At 35.1% G+C, this 18,419-nt stretch overlaps 1 protein-coding gene and 1 non-coding gene across 2 annotated transcripts in view; both read right to left on the bottom strand.

Moving 5' to 3' along the window:
* Window positions 1-340: 340 nt before the first annotated feature.
* LOC117030298 (U6 spliceosomal RNA) lies at window positions 341-449 on the bottom strand. Its single transcript, XR_004424358.1, has one exon. It is a non-coding gene; the product is annotated as a U6 spliceosomal RNA (small nuclear RNA).
* Window positions 450-10,332: 9,883 nt separating this feature from the next.
* The window catches only part of MAGT1 (magnesium transporter 1), a 58,455-nt gene continuing 50,368 nt past the window's right edge, over window positions 10,333-18,419 (bottom strand). Inside the window, exons 8-10 of the mRNA XM_033118588.1 lie at window positions 16,055-16,129; window positions 13,657-13,747; window positions 10,333-12,370 (exon numbers count right to left, since the gene is read on the bottom strand). Of these exons, the coding sequence (XP_032974479.1) occupies window positions 12,355-12,370; window positions 13,657-13,747; window positions 16,055-16,129 (182 nt within the window). The 3' untranslated portion in view covers window positions 10,333-12,354. The remainder of the gene's footprint in view (window positions 12,371-13,656; window positions 13,748-16,054; window positions 16,130-18,419) is intronic.

Here is an 18,419-nt window from a genome sequence, read left to right as displayed (position 1 = left end):
TAGAGTGCTTTCATTTGTTTTCACTCTCAAGTCTCTCTCTTCTTCTGTGTCATTGACAGATTTCTGTCTTCGATGTCATTGGTTCTTTCCTCCATCTGGTCAGCTCTATTATCTAACTGGCTATTTCATTCTTCATTTATATTACTGAGTTCTTAATCTCTAGAAATTCTATTTGGTTCTTTTTTAAAATTTCAGTCTCTTTGGTAAAATGTTAATTTTGTTCTTTGTTGTGTTTCTGAGTTCATTAAACTGCCTCTCTGTGATTTCTTGCATCTCTTTCAGAACTGCAATCTTGAATACTCTGACATTAAAGTCACATGTTTCCATTTCTTTAAGTTTAAAATATATGGAACCCTTCACGAATTTGCATGCATGTCATCCTTGAGCAGGAGCCATGCTAATCTTCTCTGTATGGTTCCAATTTTAGTATATGCCCTGCTGAAGCAAGAAATCAGTTACATTTCTTTAATTTAACTGAACATTTGTCAATTTTGTTATCTTTTCAGAAAAGTCAACATTTCGTTTTGTTGATTTTTCTCTTTGTTTTTCTATTCTCTATTTTGTGTATCTCCACTCTATTCTAATGGTTAGTATTTCATTCCTTCCTCCAGCTTCAGGTATAATTTCTTCATCTATACATCTTTCATACCTAGTTTATTCTATTAGTATAGTTTCTTCTTTTCTAGTTACTTAAGCTGTAAAGCTCGGTTATTGATTTTAGATCTTTCCTTTCTAAAAGACGTTTACATATATAATTTTCCTTCTGAGCAATGCTTTCACTGCATCCTATGTTTTTTGTACGTATGTTCTTGTTTTCATTTATCTAAAGTATTTTCTAATTTCCTTTGTGACTTCTTGTTTGACCCGTCATTTAAGAATACACCATTTAATTTCCACATATTTATGGATTTTCCAAATTTTCTTGTGTTATTGATCTCTGGTTTTGTTCCTTGGTAGTAAGAGAATATACTTCATATGATTTCAATATATTAAAATTTATTGAGTGCTGTTTGTGGTCTAATATATAGTCTTACCTGGAGAATGTTCCATGAGCACATGATAAAATTGTAAATTCTGCTCTTGTTGGGTGGAGTGTTCTGTATGAGTCTGTGTGTCACTCTAGTCGGTTCATAGTGTTGTTCAAGCCCTTTATTTCCTTAATGATCTTCTTTCTGGTTCTTCTGTTTTTGTAAGTGGACTGCTGAAGTTGCCAACAATTATTGAAGAACCGTCTTATGTCTCCCTTCAATTCTATCAGTATTTGCTTCATATATTTATGGGCAATACTGTTAGGTGCATGTGTTTATAATTATCATATTCTCTTGATGGATTGACCCTTTTATCAATACATAATGTCCTTTTATCTGATATTAGTATAGCTATCTCAGTTCTGTTTGGTTACTATTTGCCTGGAATATCTTTATATATCCTTTCATTTTTGACCTCTTTGTGTCTTTCCATCTAAAGTGAGTCTATTGTAGGCAGCCTATAGTTGGATTGTGGGGTTTTTAAAAATCCATTTTGCCATCCTCTTGCCTTCTAATTGGAGAGTTTAATCCATTTACATTTAAGTAATTAGTAATAAGGAAAGACTTCTGCTATTTTGTTATTTTCTGTCATATGTACTTTGTTCTTCATTTCCTCCATTACTGCTCACTTTTGTGATGATATTTTTAATGCATCATTTTTATTTTAAGATTTTATTGGGGAAGGGGAACAGGACTTTATTGGGGAACAGTGTGTACTTCCAGGACTTTTTTCCAAGTCAAGTTGTTGTCCTTTCAATCTTAGTTGTGGTGGGTGCCGTTCAGCTTCAAGTTGTTGTCCTTTCAGTCTTAGTTGTGGAGGGTGCAGCTCAGCTCCAGGTCCAGTCGCTGTTGCTCGTTGCAGGGGGCGAAGCCCACCATCCCTTGTGGGAGCCCAATCGGCAACCTTGTGGTTGAGATGACGCGCTCCAACCAACTGAGCCATCTGGGAGCTCAGCGGCAGCTCAGCTCAAGGTGCCATGTTCAATTTTAGTTGCGAGGGGCGCTGCCCACTATCCCTGTGGGAGTCTAGAAATTGAACTGGTAACCTTGTGGTTGGGAGGATGCGCTCCAACCAACTGAGCCATCTGGGAGCTCAGCGGCAGCTCAGCTCAAGGTGCCGTGTTCAATCTTAGTTGCAGGGGATGCTGCCCACCATCCCTTACGGGACTCGAGGAATTGAACTGACAACCTTGTGGTTGAGAGCCCACTGGCCCATGTGGGAATAGAACCGGCAGCCTTCGGAATTAGGAGCATGGAGCTCTAACCACCGGAGACACCAGGCCAGCCCCTGAATGCATCATTTTGATTCCCTTCTCGTTTTCTTTTCTGTACATTTTTACATTATTTTCTTAGTGGTTATCCTGAAAACTACTATAACTACCTTAAACTTATAACAGTCTAGTGTGAATTAATGCCAAGTTAACTTCAATAGTATGTAAAAACTCTGATCCTATATAATGCCATCCTTTCCCTTTTATGTTATCAAACTTTTATCTTTTGCAATTGTATGCTCATTAAAATAGATAATTATTATTTTATGTATATTCTTTTAAATCATATAGGAAAATAAAGAGGAGTTATGAATCCAAAATGCAATTATAATGGCTTTTAAATTTACCTATGTACATATTTTTACCAGTGCTTTTTATTTCTTCATATGGTTTTGATTTACTATCTATTAGTAGTATATTTTAATTTCAGCCTGAAGACCTTCCTTTATCATTTCTTGTTGGGCAGATCTAGTAGCAAGGAACACTCTGCTTTTCTTTTTCTGGGAATATCTTAATTTTGTCCTTCATTTTGGATGATCATTATGCCAGATACAGAATTCTTGATTGACTTTTCCTTTTTCTTTCAGCATTTTAAATGTGTTATCCTACTGCTTTCTGACCTCCTTGGTTTCTAATGAGAAATTGTATGTTGATCTTATTGAGTATCTAAGTGACAAATCACTTCTGTCTTGGTATGTTCAAGATTCTCTATTTATGGATCTCTTTGTGTTTATTTTACTTAGAGTTTTGTGAGCTTCTTAGATGTGTAGTTACATGACTTCCATCAAATTTGGGAAGTTTCCAGCCATTGTTTCTTCATATACTTTTTCCTAGTTTTTCTCTTCTCTCCTACTGGGACTCTCATTATGCATAGATTGGTGTGCTTAATGTTGTCCCACAGGTCTTTTAGGTTTTGCTAATTTTATTTATTCTTTTTTCTTGCTGCCTCCCCAACTGCATATTTGCAATTGACTTATCTTCATATCCACTATTTCTTTCTTCTGCCTGTTCAAATATTGTTTTGAAGTTCTCTAATTTATTTTATCTGTATCTTTCAGCTCCAGTATTTCTATTTGGTTCATTTTTCTGTTAAGTTTTTTTTTTTTTTTTCCCCAAGACTAATGTGTTTTATTTTTTTTTCCAGCTTGGAGATATAATTGACATATAAAATTTTGTAAGTTTAAGGTATACTATGTGATTTGACTCTCATATGTTATAATAAGGTTAGTTGACACATCCTTTAGCTTGTATAATTAGCATTTTGTTGCTATGGGTTCTCTATTGATATTTTCTGGTGAGGCACTGTTCACCTTGTTTCCTTTACTTCTTTGGACATGGTCTCCTTCAGCTTTCTGAACATATTTTAAATAGCTGACAAAGTATTTTTCTAGTAAGTCCAATGTCTGAGATTCCTGAGGTCATTTCTGTTAATTTCCCTTTACTCCCTGTGAATGGGCCATACTTTCTTATTCTTTATGTGCCTCGTGGTTTTTTGGTGACAATTGGAAATTTTGAAAATTTTAATGTGGTAACTGGAAATTAGATTCTCCTTTCCTAGGGTTTGTTGTTGCTGTATGTTGTAGGTTGTAGTTTTTGCTTAGTGAACTTTCTAAACTATTTTTGTAAAGACTGTTCTTTGTCATATGTGGATACTGAAGTCTGTTTGACTACCTTATTGGTCATGTAATGATCTGAGAGTGATTTGCTTAGATACCTAGAGGCAAAAAAAGAAAATGCTCTGTCAATCTTTGTAGGTACAATTCCCCAACACTTAGTCAGCCTGTTTACAACTCTGCTTTAGCTTACTTCCTGCTCATACTGAGCATAACTATCAGCCAGAGCTGAAAGCTTAGAGAACTTGTCTTTCCTGAGCATGCATCTTGTTCTGGGTATACGAGGTCTGGCAATTAGGTTTGCGAACTTGCCACCAGGAGCTTACATTGGCAGCACTGTATAAACAGCTTGGTAAGGTTTCATAACCTTGGTATATCAGTGTCTCCCAGCTGTGTTCATGTACACATGTGGCGGTGTCTCACTAAGTGGCATTCATTACTGGGGTTGCATGTTTTTGTGTGCCATCACGAGAATGTCTGAGCTTGAATTAGAGCAATGAACAAACATTAAATTTCTTGTTAAACCTGGCAAGAGTGGAAATAAAATCAGGAATATGTTAATCCAAATTTATAGGGATAATGCCATGAAGAAAACGGCAGTGTACAAATGGATTAAATGTATTTCTGAGGGGAGAGAACGCATCACTGATGAAGAGAGGTCAGGGTGGCCAGTAACAAGCAGACCTGATGAAAACATTGCAAAAATTTGTCAAATTGTGTGTCAAAATCATGAACTGACTGTGAGAAGCATAGCAGACCAAGTAAACATCGATAGAGAAACAGATAGGAAAATCTTAACTAAAATTCTTGGCATGAGAAAGGTGTGTCCAAAAATGGTCCCGAAGGAGCTCACCGATGAACAAAAGCAAAGTCGAAGTTTGCCAAGACCCTTTGGACAGGCAAGATGATGTTTTGGGCCATGTTAGATGATGTTTTGGGTCACTGGTGATGAAACATGGGTGTACCAATACAACCCTGAAACAAAGCGTCAAAATGTACAATGGAAGTCAGCCAACTCTCCATGACCAAAAAAGTTCTGTCATTCCAAATCAAGAGTCAAAATGATATTGCTAACCTTTTTTGATATCAGAGGGATTATTCATAATAAATTTGTACCAACTGGACAAACAGTTACCCAAGTTTACTATTTGGAAGTGCTGAAAAGGCTGCGTAAAAAAGTTAGATGAAAACAACCTGAACTTTTTGCCAACAATTCATGGCTCTTGCATCACGACAATGCACCAGCTCACACGGCAGTCTATCAGGGAGTTTTTAGTTAGCAAACAAATAACTGTATTGGAACACCCTCCCTACTCACCTGATCTGGCCCCCAATGACTTCTTTCTTTACCTGAAGATAAAGGAAATATTGAAAGGAAGACATTTTGATGACATTCAGGACATCGAGGGTAATACGACAGGTCTGATGGCCATTCTAGAAAGAGCTCCAAAATTGCTTTGAAGGATGGACTAGGCGCTAGTGTCGGTGTACAGCTTCCCAAGGGGAGTACTTCGAAGGTGACCATAGTCAGCACTGATGTATGTAGTACTTTTTCTAGGATGAGTTCACGAACTTAATTGTCAGATTGTCAGACCTGTATAAAGCCTTTTTTTTTTTTTTTTTTTTTTTTTTTTTAACCAAAGTCTCTCCTCAGCTTTTTCTCCTAGAGTTTGGACATATCTATTGTTTGCCACTATTGCAATGTTTTGCCCCAGGGAGCAGTGTCTTGTTCATTTGTCTTTCAGTATTTTGAAGAACATCCCACGCATAGCTGCTTTTCTGCCTGAGAGATTTCTAATTTAGAAATTAAGGCAAGCCCCTTGTGTTATTCCTTCAGGGAACCCACAGAGAGGTCCAACAAAAACAGTTTTGGAGAAACAAGGTGTGCTCTGCTCTCTCTGGGACCAGCTACCCACACTGGGAACACAGACTACTGTCTTCAAGACTCTGCCCCACCAAACTGGGGGTATGGGGCAAGGCGAAAATACCACAAAGCTCTCCTGCCATGCTTGTTTCCTTTTTCTTGATTCAGCATTCACATGGTTGCTTTAAACTTTTGACTGTCTCCCAGAGTTCCACCAAAGTTGACTGTGCAATATTTTATTCATTTTTTTTCAGTGTTTCTATCAATGAATTGGTCCTCCAAGCTGTTTTCTTTGCCATTTTCTCTCTTAGCTATTTTTGGTACTTTACATTTCCATATAAATTTTAAAATCAGCATTTCAATCTCCCTTCCCCCACACACACATCTGCTAGAATTTTTATTGGAATTAACCTAATAATTTAGTTTTACAATACTGAATTTTAAAATCTATGAACAGCATATATCCCTAATTTCTGTCGTCTTTACTATGTCTTAACAATGTTTTATAGTTTTCAGTATACATCTTGCACATCTTTTATTTATTCCTATTACTATCTTAATCTGAATTAACCTTTGACAGAACTACCGTGTTTCCCCCAAAAAAAGACCTAGCCAGAAATTAGCCCTAATGCATCTTTTGAAGCAAAAATTAATATAAGACCCGGTCTTATTTTACTATAAGACTGAGTATAATATAACATAATACCAGGTCTTAAATTAATTTTTGCTCCAAAAGACACATTAGAGCTAATTGTTTGGCTAGGTCTTATTTCCAAGGAAACAGGGTAGCTAGCTACCGTAGTTACTACCAGGGAATTCCATCTTCCTTTCTTCTGATAAACTTTTGGGACTTGAAACTAATTTATACTCGTATAATACTATAGCAAAATTGTAATACTAATATTTTAGTACTTATTTTGTGTATTTCTAAAACATTGGTATTTTATAAAAATCTGAGATAAAATTGTCATAGTTAACTACATGTTGTTATCAGATGTTGTTACCCTGAAAAATGGCCAGGAACCAGGATTAAGGATTCTTTGTAATTCTGGCTTGAGTCTTTTCGAGAGTAATTAAGGAATAAAATCTGGATTAAAAAGGTGAGGAGGGGTAAGACTTGTGAGAATGAATTTGACCTTCAAAGGGAAAGGAAAGGAAAGAGGAGGAAATCTAACCATGGAGGAAGAGAACTAGTTGGGTTTTCAGGGGTCCTAGAATTGGACCTGGAAACCTGCCTCCCTCTTTTTTCCTTTTCTCCTCAAAATTTTCTACTATTCTCTCTTTCTGTTTCCCTAAGTTTTCTCCACCTTAATTCTAAGATGATTCTTTGAGAGACCGTTGGAATTAGATGGGGACCCTAATTAGTCCTAAGGAAAATACAAATGACTAATAAATATAAGAAAAGATGTTCAGAGTTACTAATAACTTGGGAATTGGTAGTTAAGCAAGATACCTTGGAAAAATTTTAAAACAAAAAAGAGATAGAGTGGTAAGAATGTTTTTAAAGTAGTGCATTTTTGTTCATTTATAAATGTTTAAGTACCATGTAGCTCTCTGGGTATGACTCAGGATGTACATGACTATGATTTCAGATTAAAGAAAAACTGAAATGATATACTGATAAGAATATTTTGGCATTTCAATAATTTAAAAATTCTATCCTTTAAAATTCCAACTCCTGTCACAGAAACCTCTTTTTCCCTCCCACCCCAAACCCAACAAAGTGATCAAACCCTTCTCTGTATCTATGATATAACACATATTTTCCCACTAGCAAAAAGAATTGTATTTTACATGTTTGGTTCCACCACAGACAGCAAGCGACTTGACAGTAAAGACCTTTTCTTCTTTATTCAATCAGTGAAGATTTACTGAGCCTGTACTATGCAGGGATTTTAGAAAATAAGCATATAAAAATAAGATAATACCCCTCCTCCCAAGGAACTTACAGTTTAGGGGAGGTACTGGGCAATTACAAGATAGGTTAACAGAGATCAGCATGCACCAAAGAGAGAAAGACTATAGAGCCCAAGCTGGAAAGTCAGGAAAGCTTCCCAGAAATTTTAATGTTTGAGTGTTTGGAGGGGGAGAAAATATTTCATTTATTTTACTTGAAGATCATTAAAAAAGACACAAAACTTCATGCTCGAAGTTCTCTAGCTACACCTGCTGGCCACACAGCCACGGCCAGACATTATAAACCAGAAGGCTCAAACCAAATGGGTCATTTCTAAGTTTGGATATTGGCTGGAGCCAACACATCTTGATGAGTTTTTTCCCCAGCTGAAAGTCATTATTTACATAGCACTCATTGGAATATAGTAATCATCACTGATTCTGAAGGCAGGATTTATCTGAATGTCCTTAAATTGTCACCCAAAAGAGCCTGAAGACCATGCTTCAACATTTCCAAGAGTCATCCTCTATTCAGCTGTACTCAGATTTTCACGACAATGATCAAATACAAACTGGTGTTAGTGAGGATATGCCAATGTGGGGTTGAGGCTGAGGCATTAGCATTTAATTTTGAATTGTGGTTAAAATATACGTAAAACTTACCATCTTTACAATTTTAAACGTACAGTTCAGTAGTGTTAAGTTCACACTGTTTTTTAACCAACCTCCAGAATTTTCTGTCTTGCAAACCTGGAACTCTATATCTACTAAACAATTACTCTCTATTACTCCTTCCACCAGTCCCTAGCAACCACCACCATTCTGTTTTGTCTCTATGAATTTGACTATTGTAGGTATCTCATATAAGTAGAATCATACAGTATTTGTCTTTTTGTGGCTGGCTTATTTCACTTAGCGTAATGTCCTAACAAGGTTCATCCATGTTATAGCATGTCAGAATTTCCTTCCTTTTTAAGGCTGAATAATATCCTATTGTATGCATATACCACGTTTATTCTATTTCACCCATCAATGAACACTTGGTTGGTTCTACTTTTTGGCTATTGTGAATAATGTTGCTATGAACGAAGGTGTACAAATATCTCTTTAAGATTAGGCTTCTAATTCTTTTAGATATGTACCCAGAAGTGGAATTGCAGGATCATACGGTAATTCTATTTTTAATTTTTTGAGAAATTGCCACACTACTTCTATAGCAGCTATACCATTTTGCATTTCCACCACACAACAATACACAAAGGTTCCAATTTCTCTGCATCATTGCCAACACTTATTTCCTGTTGTTTTGGGTTTTTTTGATAGTAGCCATCCTAATAGGTATGAGGTGGTATCTCATTGTGTTTTGATTTGCATTTCTCTTATGACTGCCTGTCATTGGTATTTTTTCCCCTAATTACACCCAGAAAAAGTTGAGAACAGAGTGAAAGGAATGTACAGACACAAAATTCTGAAGAGTAATCTCTAGGCTATTGTTCCCGCCTCCTTTATGAATAAAAACCTTTCTGTCTCCCTACCTAAATTTCATTTCTGCAGATTAAAGGGAGTCTTCCAGAAACTTCTCACTTCTTCTGAAGTCTGCATCAGCCCCTCCCGGGTCAAGCCTCTCTCATTAGGACCCTTCTCACAGCAATCTAGATGTCAGGAAGCAATAAAGGTAGATTAACTATGGTTTCTACACCTCCAGGGAGTAATTTGTATCTCCAAGTGAAACCTAATCCATTGGGAATTTGCAGTAAAATGGGAAACCTGTAGGCATGTTCTTGAAATAACTTTCACAAATTGCTTCACCTCTCTAGGGCAGGTTTTCTTTAGCAGTCAAAATGAAGGGGCTGATTAAATGACATGAAGGTCCCCTTGGCTTTAACTTTCTGTATTAGCATACTATTACAGTTGCTGATCTAATCCTTGCTTACATTTGGGCAGAAGCCATTTAAATCAACATCTGATATTAACATATTGGTTCCAAGGGAATCCTTTCTAAAAGGTTTATTTCAAAGCATATTTTTAAATAATTTGCAGCTATAATGGCCTTCACAAGCATCTCACAACTTCCTCAGAAATCTGACTATAAAACATCCTACATTTCAATTGATTTAATTTAACACCAAACCTGAATATCACAAATTATATCTATTCAAAATTGAAATACATCGTTAATATTTTGCATCATAGAACAGTAGTGCTGGAAGGAACACTAAGATGATTTAGCCACTGCACTTGCATTAGAATAAAGAAAGAGGTCCAGAGATATTTCAAGTGACTTCCTATACTCTCATACCTAGACAGAAACAGAGTAAGGACTAAATGCTATTTAAAAGCCAGACTCTTTACTTCCTGTCCAGTCTCATATAACTTGATAATCTGTCTGGATAACTGTTTCAAATTAATTATATAGTACCAAAAGGGTATTTACCCTACTTATCTTGGCTGTTTTGAATAACCTCGTGTGTGACAACATCAATGAAGGATGACATATAGAATTGGCTTATCAAATTCACTGTCATGAGGACAATAAGAAATTTAACTATATTTTCAAAATGGAATATCCCAATATTACAATTCTAGTTTAGTGTTTTAAATTCACCCCTCTTTAGATGTTAATCGAAAACTCAGAATTTAGAGTATAAAAGTTTATTGATATGGTCAAAAAGCAAAAAGCTGGACATTTGGTTATCTTTACCATTACAATGTATCATTTTGAATAGTATTTTAAAAATGTATAACAAAAAATATTTAAACCATTACTAGAAAAGTAAATTAAGAATCTACTTAAGGTACTTCAGATGAAAATTAATTTCAGATTTTCCACAAAGGTAACATTATTTATTCTAAGTGCAGTAAATCTGCTTTCTACGGATTTTAGCCAGAATGCAACTTTTCTTCTTACAGAAAAATGTGCTCTTAAGGGAGACAAAATAAATGCAAACAACTGTCATTCTTTCAATGTTCATGGCAAATTATCTTCTGGAGCTATACAGGTTACATGGCAGTAGTATTCCCCTTATCAGTATACAAATCAGGGCATCTTCATACAAGTCTCATAAGAATCACAGCATGAATTTATTTGGCCTGAGACAAGTACAAGAACAGCAGATTAGGAATCCAGAATCACACAATTTACAAGGGAGTAATTAACAAAAAGCGGCTTCATTAAAAAGTAAAAAGGTCACCCATCTTGTCACCCGCCAAACTAACAAAAAAAGCAAACCAAAAAAAAAACACAACCAAAACACATAAAACATTTCTTAGACAATTATATCCATCTCTTTCTGCAAATCTATATTATATAAGACTTCTTAGATCACATGGAAGTTATTAGATGGCAAATAGTAGCAAGGCAGTCACAGTATTATTTTAATTCAATAATTCGAAGACAATTTTTTTCACAATCATAATTCTCATATTTCTATAATAGTGGCATTTCAGAATACTCTTCATAACTATGGGGGAGGTTATAGCTAGATCAGCTAGATCTAACGTTAACCATCAACTTTCATTCTTCACAGAAATTTGGTTAGCACATATGGTTATTTCCACTGACAGAAAGACAGACAAGACTCAAAGCTTATTCAAATGTTTACATTGTTTCTCCACTTGAAGTGAGAGAATGAAGGCTAAAATAATAGCAAAAACAGAACAGCTTTCAAGAAACATTTGCTTTCTATTCACAGGCAACAACTCAGTATTTCACAATTTTTCCCCCCAATCTAAGGAAGTCCTTCTCCTAAACACAAGGGTTATTGAAATATGTTGTAACTGTAATACAGAAATCAACTTAACCAGATGTGCCTATTTTTTTTTCCTTAGGTACAATTGAAGTGACAATCTCTAATTTGCAGAAACATTTTAGACTATTTTTAAGTTATAATGATTTTAGCACTAAGTTACATTTTCATTATAGAGTGGCCTGCCTTAAATAAAACTAGGGAGACAGAACGAACCTGAAATCTTTCCAAATACAAGGTAGTTACCACCACACTCATGCAGAAAATATAATCATGTATTTAGAGTCACTTTTTAATATCTACAGCCATCAAGCAGCATAGCTAGCACTGTAATTCAGTAGGAAAGATGGAGGAAGAGGATTGGCTAGTTTTCTTTTCTAAAAGATAGACATATACTCCGAAAAACGATGTTCCATTTTCATAAGACCACATAATATGATTTCTCTGCCCCAAAGGAAAGATGTGTAAAGAATACACATCCATGCCAAAAAGGAAAAGCTAAGAATGGATTCCTGATGCAGTTTTTTGTAACAGGCATACACAGGAACACGCAGTCAGGACTTTCTGACCCCCACCTTTGGAAAAAGATAATAAACTAAAGCAGTTTTGAATCTTGTCCTAATTAAAATGAAGTAGTAGTTTTAAAATTTTTATAATATATTTAATACTACTAAATTAAATGTTCCATAAAATTCACTAGGAAGAGAAGGTAAAGAGGAGAATTGTATTCAAATACTTCATGATTTTGACAGGAAATTGCTGTTAAGGCACTACACATCTTCTTTGGTTAAATGATTAACTATTTAAATCACTTGAAAAAAAGAGGTAATACAAAATACACAAATTGCATTCTTCTTTTCACACACACACACCTTTTTCATTTTTCAATTTTTCATTTTCTATTACTCCAGTGTCTACATATCTCTGGGATCCTTTTTAGCTCATCAGAAAGCTGAAACAAAAATATATACCAATCTATTAGTCTCTGAAAGAAAAGCAGGCTTTACTTCCAATAAACATCTTGATTTTAACAGATCAAAGAATGTTTGGGTGCATGTATAATAAACTTTGAGTATTAATAACAAAAAATTAGAAACCCCGAGTGACTGAGGTAGGCTTAGGAGAAAAAGAAATAGACATAACTTCAAGTTAAAATATCTCCTGTAGACACCAATTAAAAATTGAATTAACCATGGTGATCAAGTAACAGAAGTCCCAGCAAAATTACCCTTACATCCCAGTTAGTGCTCTACAGAGGAGAAAATATTTTAAAATACACTTACACAGAAGAATAAAAGTATAAAGTTTGAAGATTAGAAAGTCAAGAATTAAAGTTCTAGAAGGTTTTGATCTTAAATTAAATTTGCAGGAAAATATGCGAAAGAAGCTTAATGTATGTTGTTCATTGATCAAAAGGCATCTAGGAATGCAACAATATAATGAATTAACCAGGGAGTTGTTCAAAATTATCTACTAAAACTTGTGTTAAAAATAATATGTAGAATGAATTTGTGTCTCAAAAATATCACTTAATATACTTTACCTGTAGTGTTTATAATCCTTTATACAACAGGACAATGTTGTATTAAAATAATAGGAATTATAGTAACTGGTACTCAGATTATAAAACGAACTCACAACACCCCCTCATTATATAGATACATTTCTCATGGCTATTAATAGAGTAGAATTAAGAACTTATAAGCAGGAGAGTAATTTCCTCTTTGAGCCTTAGAAATCTCTATGAACATTTCAAGCCAATTAGACACCTTAAACACTCTTTGCTATGTTTTCTACAAACTGGGTTTTAATCAAATGTTCTGTTTATGCCATCTAATGATCACTGAAAAGTAGAGGTGAGAAGCTTTAAAAAACATTTAAAAAATAATTTCCTCCTCGAGAAAGTAGAGTCTACAGACACAGAACTGCGTGAGTAGATATGATAAAAAATGTTCTAATTATTATGTGTTTTAGAGATTTCTAGATTAAATTAAGTGATGTCAGAATAACACTGAATGATGAAATCCTGAGAAATCACATATTACTGTCCATTATATCATCATTACCTTAAATTAATTTTTATATGAAACATGACTAAATTAAATTAAAGCCTATCTCTCTGCTTTAGAAACTGGGATAGTCCAGAGGTAAAGCAAAAAAAGAAAATATTATAAAGCAACATCAACTCTACTCATTATAAATATAGGTAATCACCATATAAATGAAAAATAATCATACCTATATGGGTATCCATGATATTTAGATCTGAAAATAGAGAGCATCCAACTGAAGAATAATACAACGAGTCCAATACCAGCCACACACATTACTGCAGAAGAACAAAAGGAAAGTAAAATGAGCATGTTATGCATAATAAATGACCAGAGCAAAAATTTAGTCTACACTTCCAAGAAAAACAAGGGCTATAACTTACTGGTAAATCTCAACTTTCCAACAATTTTCATCCCCATTCTTATATCTTAAGGAGTCTGCCTTCACCTTTAATTTGTTCCATTACAATATAATAGAGTAGCTTTGTTTACATACCATAGCTGTGCAATTTAATTGTATGAAATAATGAATTCCTTTAAAGCCATGACAGTCAATAATTTAGTTAGAAAGTTTTACTATTAACAAGAAAATCACTCATTAAACTTCCTTTAAAGCCTTAAAAGTAGCCTTAGCGTATTATTGATAAATATGAACTTAAAGACATCTGATATCATTGTGACAGCCTCACTTGAAAATACTTTCTTCGTGCACAGGTAACTTCAGTGCCTATATGAGGACCTCATTCAATATGGGATTCCTCACTTGAATGAGAAGGAAAAAACCTGATTCCTAGCCCTAAATTCATAGCTCTCTCCATTAATCTCACATGTTGTGGTTTAGCATACTTAACTCTAGATATTGACCCTACAATGCTCAAGTATGATTCCCATAACCTGAGACTCTGAGTCCCTGGACTAAGACTGGCTAAGAAGCATAAAGGTAAGGATGTGGGAAAGCGTGTGTGGAAGCTCTAGGGAAATATACTTATTGGTAAATACTAAAAACAAATTTGGATTTTGTTATATTTAGGGAACAATTCTTTTTCCCTTTTTCATGCATTAAGGGGCTAAAATGTAACCTTTAAACATATTGTTTTTCTGAGTATTAATGCATGTTCATTGTAGAAAAGTCTCTTTTTCTAATTAAATGCACATATACATGTATATAAACAATATTAATCTGTGTTTGTTTGTATTCTTTTCACATATCTAAAGTACTTAGGGCAGTTTTTGGTACATAGTGTTAAATAAATGTTTATTATTATTATTATTATTAATTTCACTTGGTTAGAATCTTAGATCAAATTGTGATTATTTTAATGATGCCAAAATGTTTTACAATTTAAATTAATGCCAGCAGTGTAGTACCCAGATAGCCTTTTCCTAATAATGAACACTGAAATAGGCAATTTTTCAAAAGTCAGGCAATTAAAGGATGTATATTAACTGAATAAAAATTGATACGTTATGTTTTTCTAATATGTAAAAATTCATTTTAAGTCAGGAAAATAAGTATCTCTCAAATTTGAAATCCAATGTCATCATCTTTTTTCGAGAAGAAAAAGTAAACGGACTTTATTTAGCTAGGTTAATTTTGATGACATTTAACTTTTTAATCATAAAGGGAAAACTGACAGATTTCATGAAAGTAATATAAAATTATATTGTTAGCATTTCTTTGAAACAAATACCAATGTTTGAATATTCTAATACATTAAATGTACATGCAAACCAACAGAAAAAGGACTAAGACTAATGGGTAAATGGCAAAAGACAAAAAGACATTTACAGAAGGAAAAGTACAAACAGCTAATAAACATTCAGGAAAATATTCAACTTCACTAATAACCAAAGAAATATAAAATAACATTTCCACCTTATCTGATTAGACAACAAACACACACACTTTAATGAGGTTATCTAATGCTGATAAAGTTACAGTGAAACAAGCATTCATAAATATCACTAGTAAAAATCTAAATTATTATGACATTTGGGGAAAGAATTTGGCATCATCAGTTTAAAACATCAAGAGAATTGAAAGTACTCATATACAGGATCATACAGTCATTCTATTAATACTTCTAAGCATGTTCCTTAAGAAATTAATATAAGATGCGGATAAAGGTTAACATACCATGATGGTCACTGAATGTATTTATTATAATGAAAACGACTAAGTGCTTATAATCAGAGTGCTTAAGTTAATTACAATACAGAATATAAATTTAAAATTATGTAGAGGAAACTATTTACTAGGGAATTATTTAACTCCAGTTAAAAAGGGGGGGTACAAGATTTAAAATTTTACACTACAGTTTTAAGACGTGTTTTATCAATGGAAAGAACTATATTACAATGTTAAAATTGTAAGTTTTTCAATGGTGGAAAAATGGGTAACTCTCCCTCCAAATGTTTCATACTCCTATTTCCCCCCACATTTTCTACAATAAACAAATATTCCTTTTATAATATAGTAAAAAGCTAAAATAACATACTTATAACCAAGGGGAAAGTGATAGAGGACATTCTTTTTTCCGCATTAAGGGCAGAATTGTTACATTTTGGCATATGATATGACTTACTCTTTCGCTTTCCAATATCCATGTCAGATGTAGCAGCTTCACATAAAAGCACCATCCCTAAGGTAACCCCACCATCTTAGAAGAATTGTTTAAGGAAAATTCACACAGACACAAAATACATACACCACTTTAATATTCTTAGTCTTTCATAAAGAAAATTAGTATGAATATAAAAACGTACAACTTTTAATTACAAAATATTGTAAATAAGTAATCTTGTGTCTATTTAGCATGCCAATTATTTACTATAAAGATATAATAAAAATAAGGTTGGAAAATGATGTCATTTGTACAAATAAAAATTAGTATTTTAAACAAATGTCCCACTATAACTTATAGATGAAATTAGTTTTTCCTGAAATTGTACTTTGAAATAACCTTTCTGGACAGTCTTCCAACTTTTGTTCCAATCTCATACACATCTTAAAATATCAAAAACGTATTTTGAATATTTCAAACCCCCTCCCCCAAAAATATACATCTTCTAGAGAGAATTGCAACTTTTTTAATAGCAACTAAATTTTATGTGAAAAATCTTCTCAAAAAATTTCCAGAATTTCAACAATCAACCTTTAAACTACAAATTACTATTAAACTATCTATTTTTGTTCTACTCTAATTAAAAAAAAGAAAATCCCACATGCCATGACCTCACTTTTATTCAGCTTAATATAAAAGCTGCATAAATACAAAATAGACCTACTCAAGCAAACACGTAATACACGGCATGGCTGAACGATAAAATAAGCAAAATTAAATTTTAAAGTAATCACAATGTATTCTAGTAGAAAAGAGAGATTCTTGGGTAGGTACTTAATACATTTCTGAAATGTTTACTGCTCTGAAACAAAGATTTAAATGGTGATGATTGCCTTTACAGAAATTTCAGAGAAATTAACCATTAACCAAAAAACCATTAACCATTTAAAAGATTTTTGTTTTCCTTCCTGACATACTCTGTTTGACTAAGAGCATCAAATCACTGCTGTGTGGCACTCTTGGAGTGTGCTACGAACATGGCTTTTAAGAAATTAAAAATGGAGGAGGATCAAACTGGCGGCATGAGGTGAGCCTCTGTAGGGCTCCCCTGGAATTTACAACTAATAGAACAGCAATAGTTCAACAAAGGACTCCCTACACAGCAGAAAGGCAGGAGGAAGAGGTCCACTACTGAATTCACCGAAAGGTGGGTGAATCGCGCGAGGGGGGGGGAGGGGGGAGAGGAGGGAAGGGAGAAGTGCAGAGATGGAGCCGCGTGGGCACGCACAGGACGCAGACGTGGCTCAGTGCTCCGAGCTCGCTGCATCCCGGAACTACCGCAGCTGCGGGAGAGGGAAGAACTCGGACTGCGGGCTCCGCTTATGGCCCACAGGGCTGAGGGGACAGCATACAACACTGCTGAACCCAACGCTCACGGCAGAGACCTCGGAGCAAAGAATGTGGGAAGGCTGAAAATGGTGGTTTAAGCCCTCACTGCCCAGCAGAGAACAGAAGCCTTAGGTACTGAGACTAGCTGCCTCTCCCTACCCTCCCAGGGCTCGCCCCGCCCACACCTGCCCAGTGCTGGAAGCTGAACAGTAGCAGTGTTGGATCAAAGGAACAGAGTGTTTGCTGTTCTGAGAACTGTGGACCCCAGACACAGATTCGCAGCGCAACTGGTTCCGGTGGAGGAGGGGGAGCTGTGGAAGCAGGACCAGCTGTGGTGGTGGTCTCCGCCATTGCTCTGGGCCACCTCTCACAACCCACCCCGCCCCTGGCCCCACCTATCTAGGCGGATCCCTGCAGGAGTAAACAAAACTGCTGAAACACATGGGCTCTGAATCTGGTGCAGAAAGAGCTTTGGAACTTCAAAAGCTCTCCGCATACCCACAGGGTTACAGGTTACTGCGCCCTGTAACCCAAACGAACTATTAACACAGGAGAAGCCCGTCTCCCAGGGAATCCCCCCATTGTGTGAGAAGCTGGAATAGTGCAGAGAAAACATAGCACAACCGTGTGAGAGAGAAAAAAAAGGCTGCAGTCGGAGAAAAAATAAAACATTCTACCAACAAGTACTGGAAAACAAAAGAAAGACCTCTTCCTATCAACCTGTTGCAGAAGCCACTCCTGTAGATGTCTAGGAAGAGAAATAATAAATCAGTAATTGCCATGAATCACCAGGGCAACAAGACAGCTCAGACAGAAAGTGAAAAGTCTCCCCAAAAGGAACTTAAAGATATGGAAATATGTGACTTAAATGACAGAGAATTCAAGATTGCAGTTCTGAAAAAAACTCAACGAGATGCAAGAAAACACAGAAAGGCAGTTTAATGAACTCAGAAACACAATCAAAGAACAACATGAGCATTTTACGAAAGAGATTGAA

This window comes from Rhinolophus ferrumequinum, chromosome X (assembly GCF_004115265.2).
Source record: "Rhinolophus ferrumequinum isolate MPI-CBG mRhiFer1 chromosome X, mRhiFer1_v1.p, whole genome shotgun sequence".
Lineage (NCBI taxonomy): Eukaryota > Metazoa > Chordata > Mammalia > Chiroptera > Rhinolophidae > Rhinolophus > Rhinolophus ferrumequinum.
The sequence above is the reverse complement of the archived record's forward strand: the minus strand, read 5'-3'. Positions and strand labels throughout refer to the sequence as shown.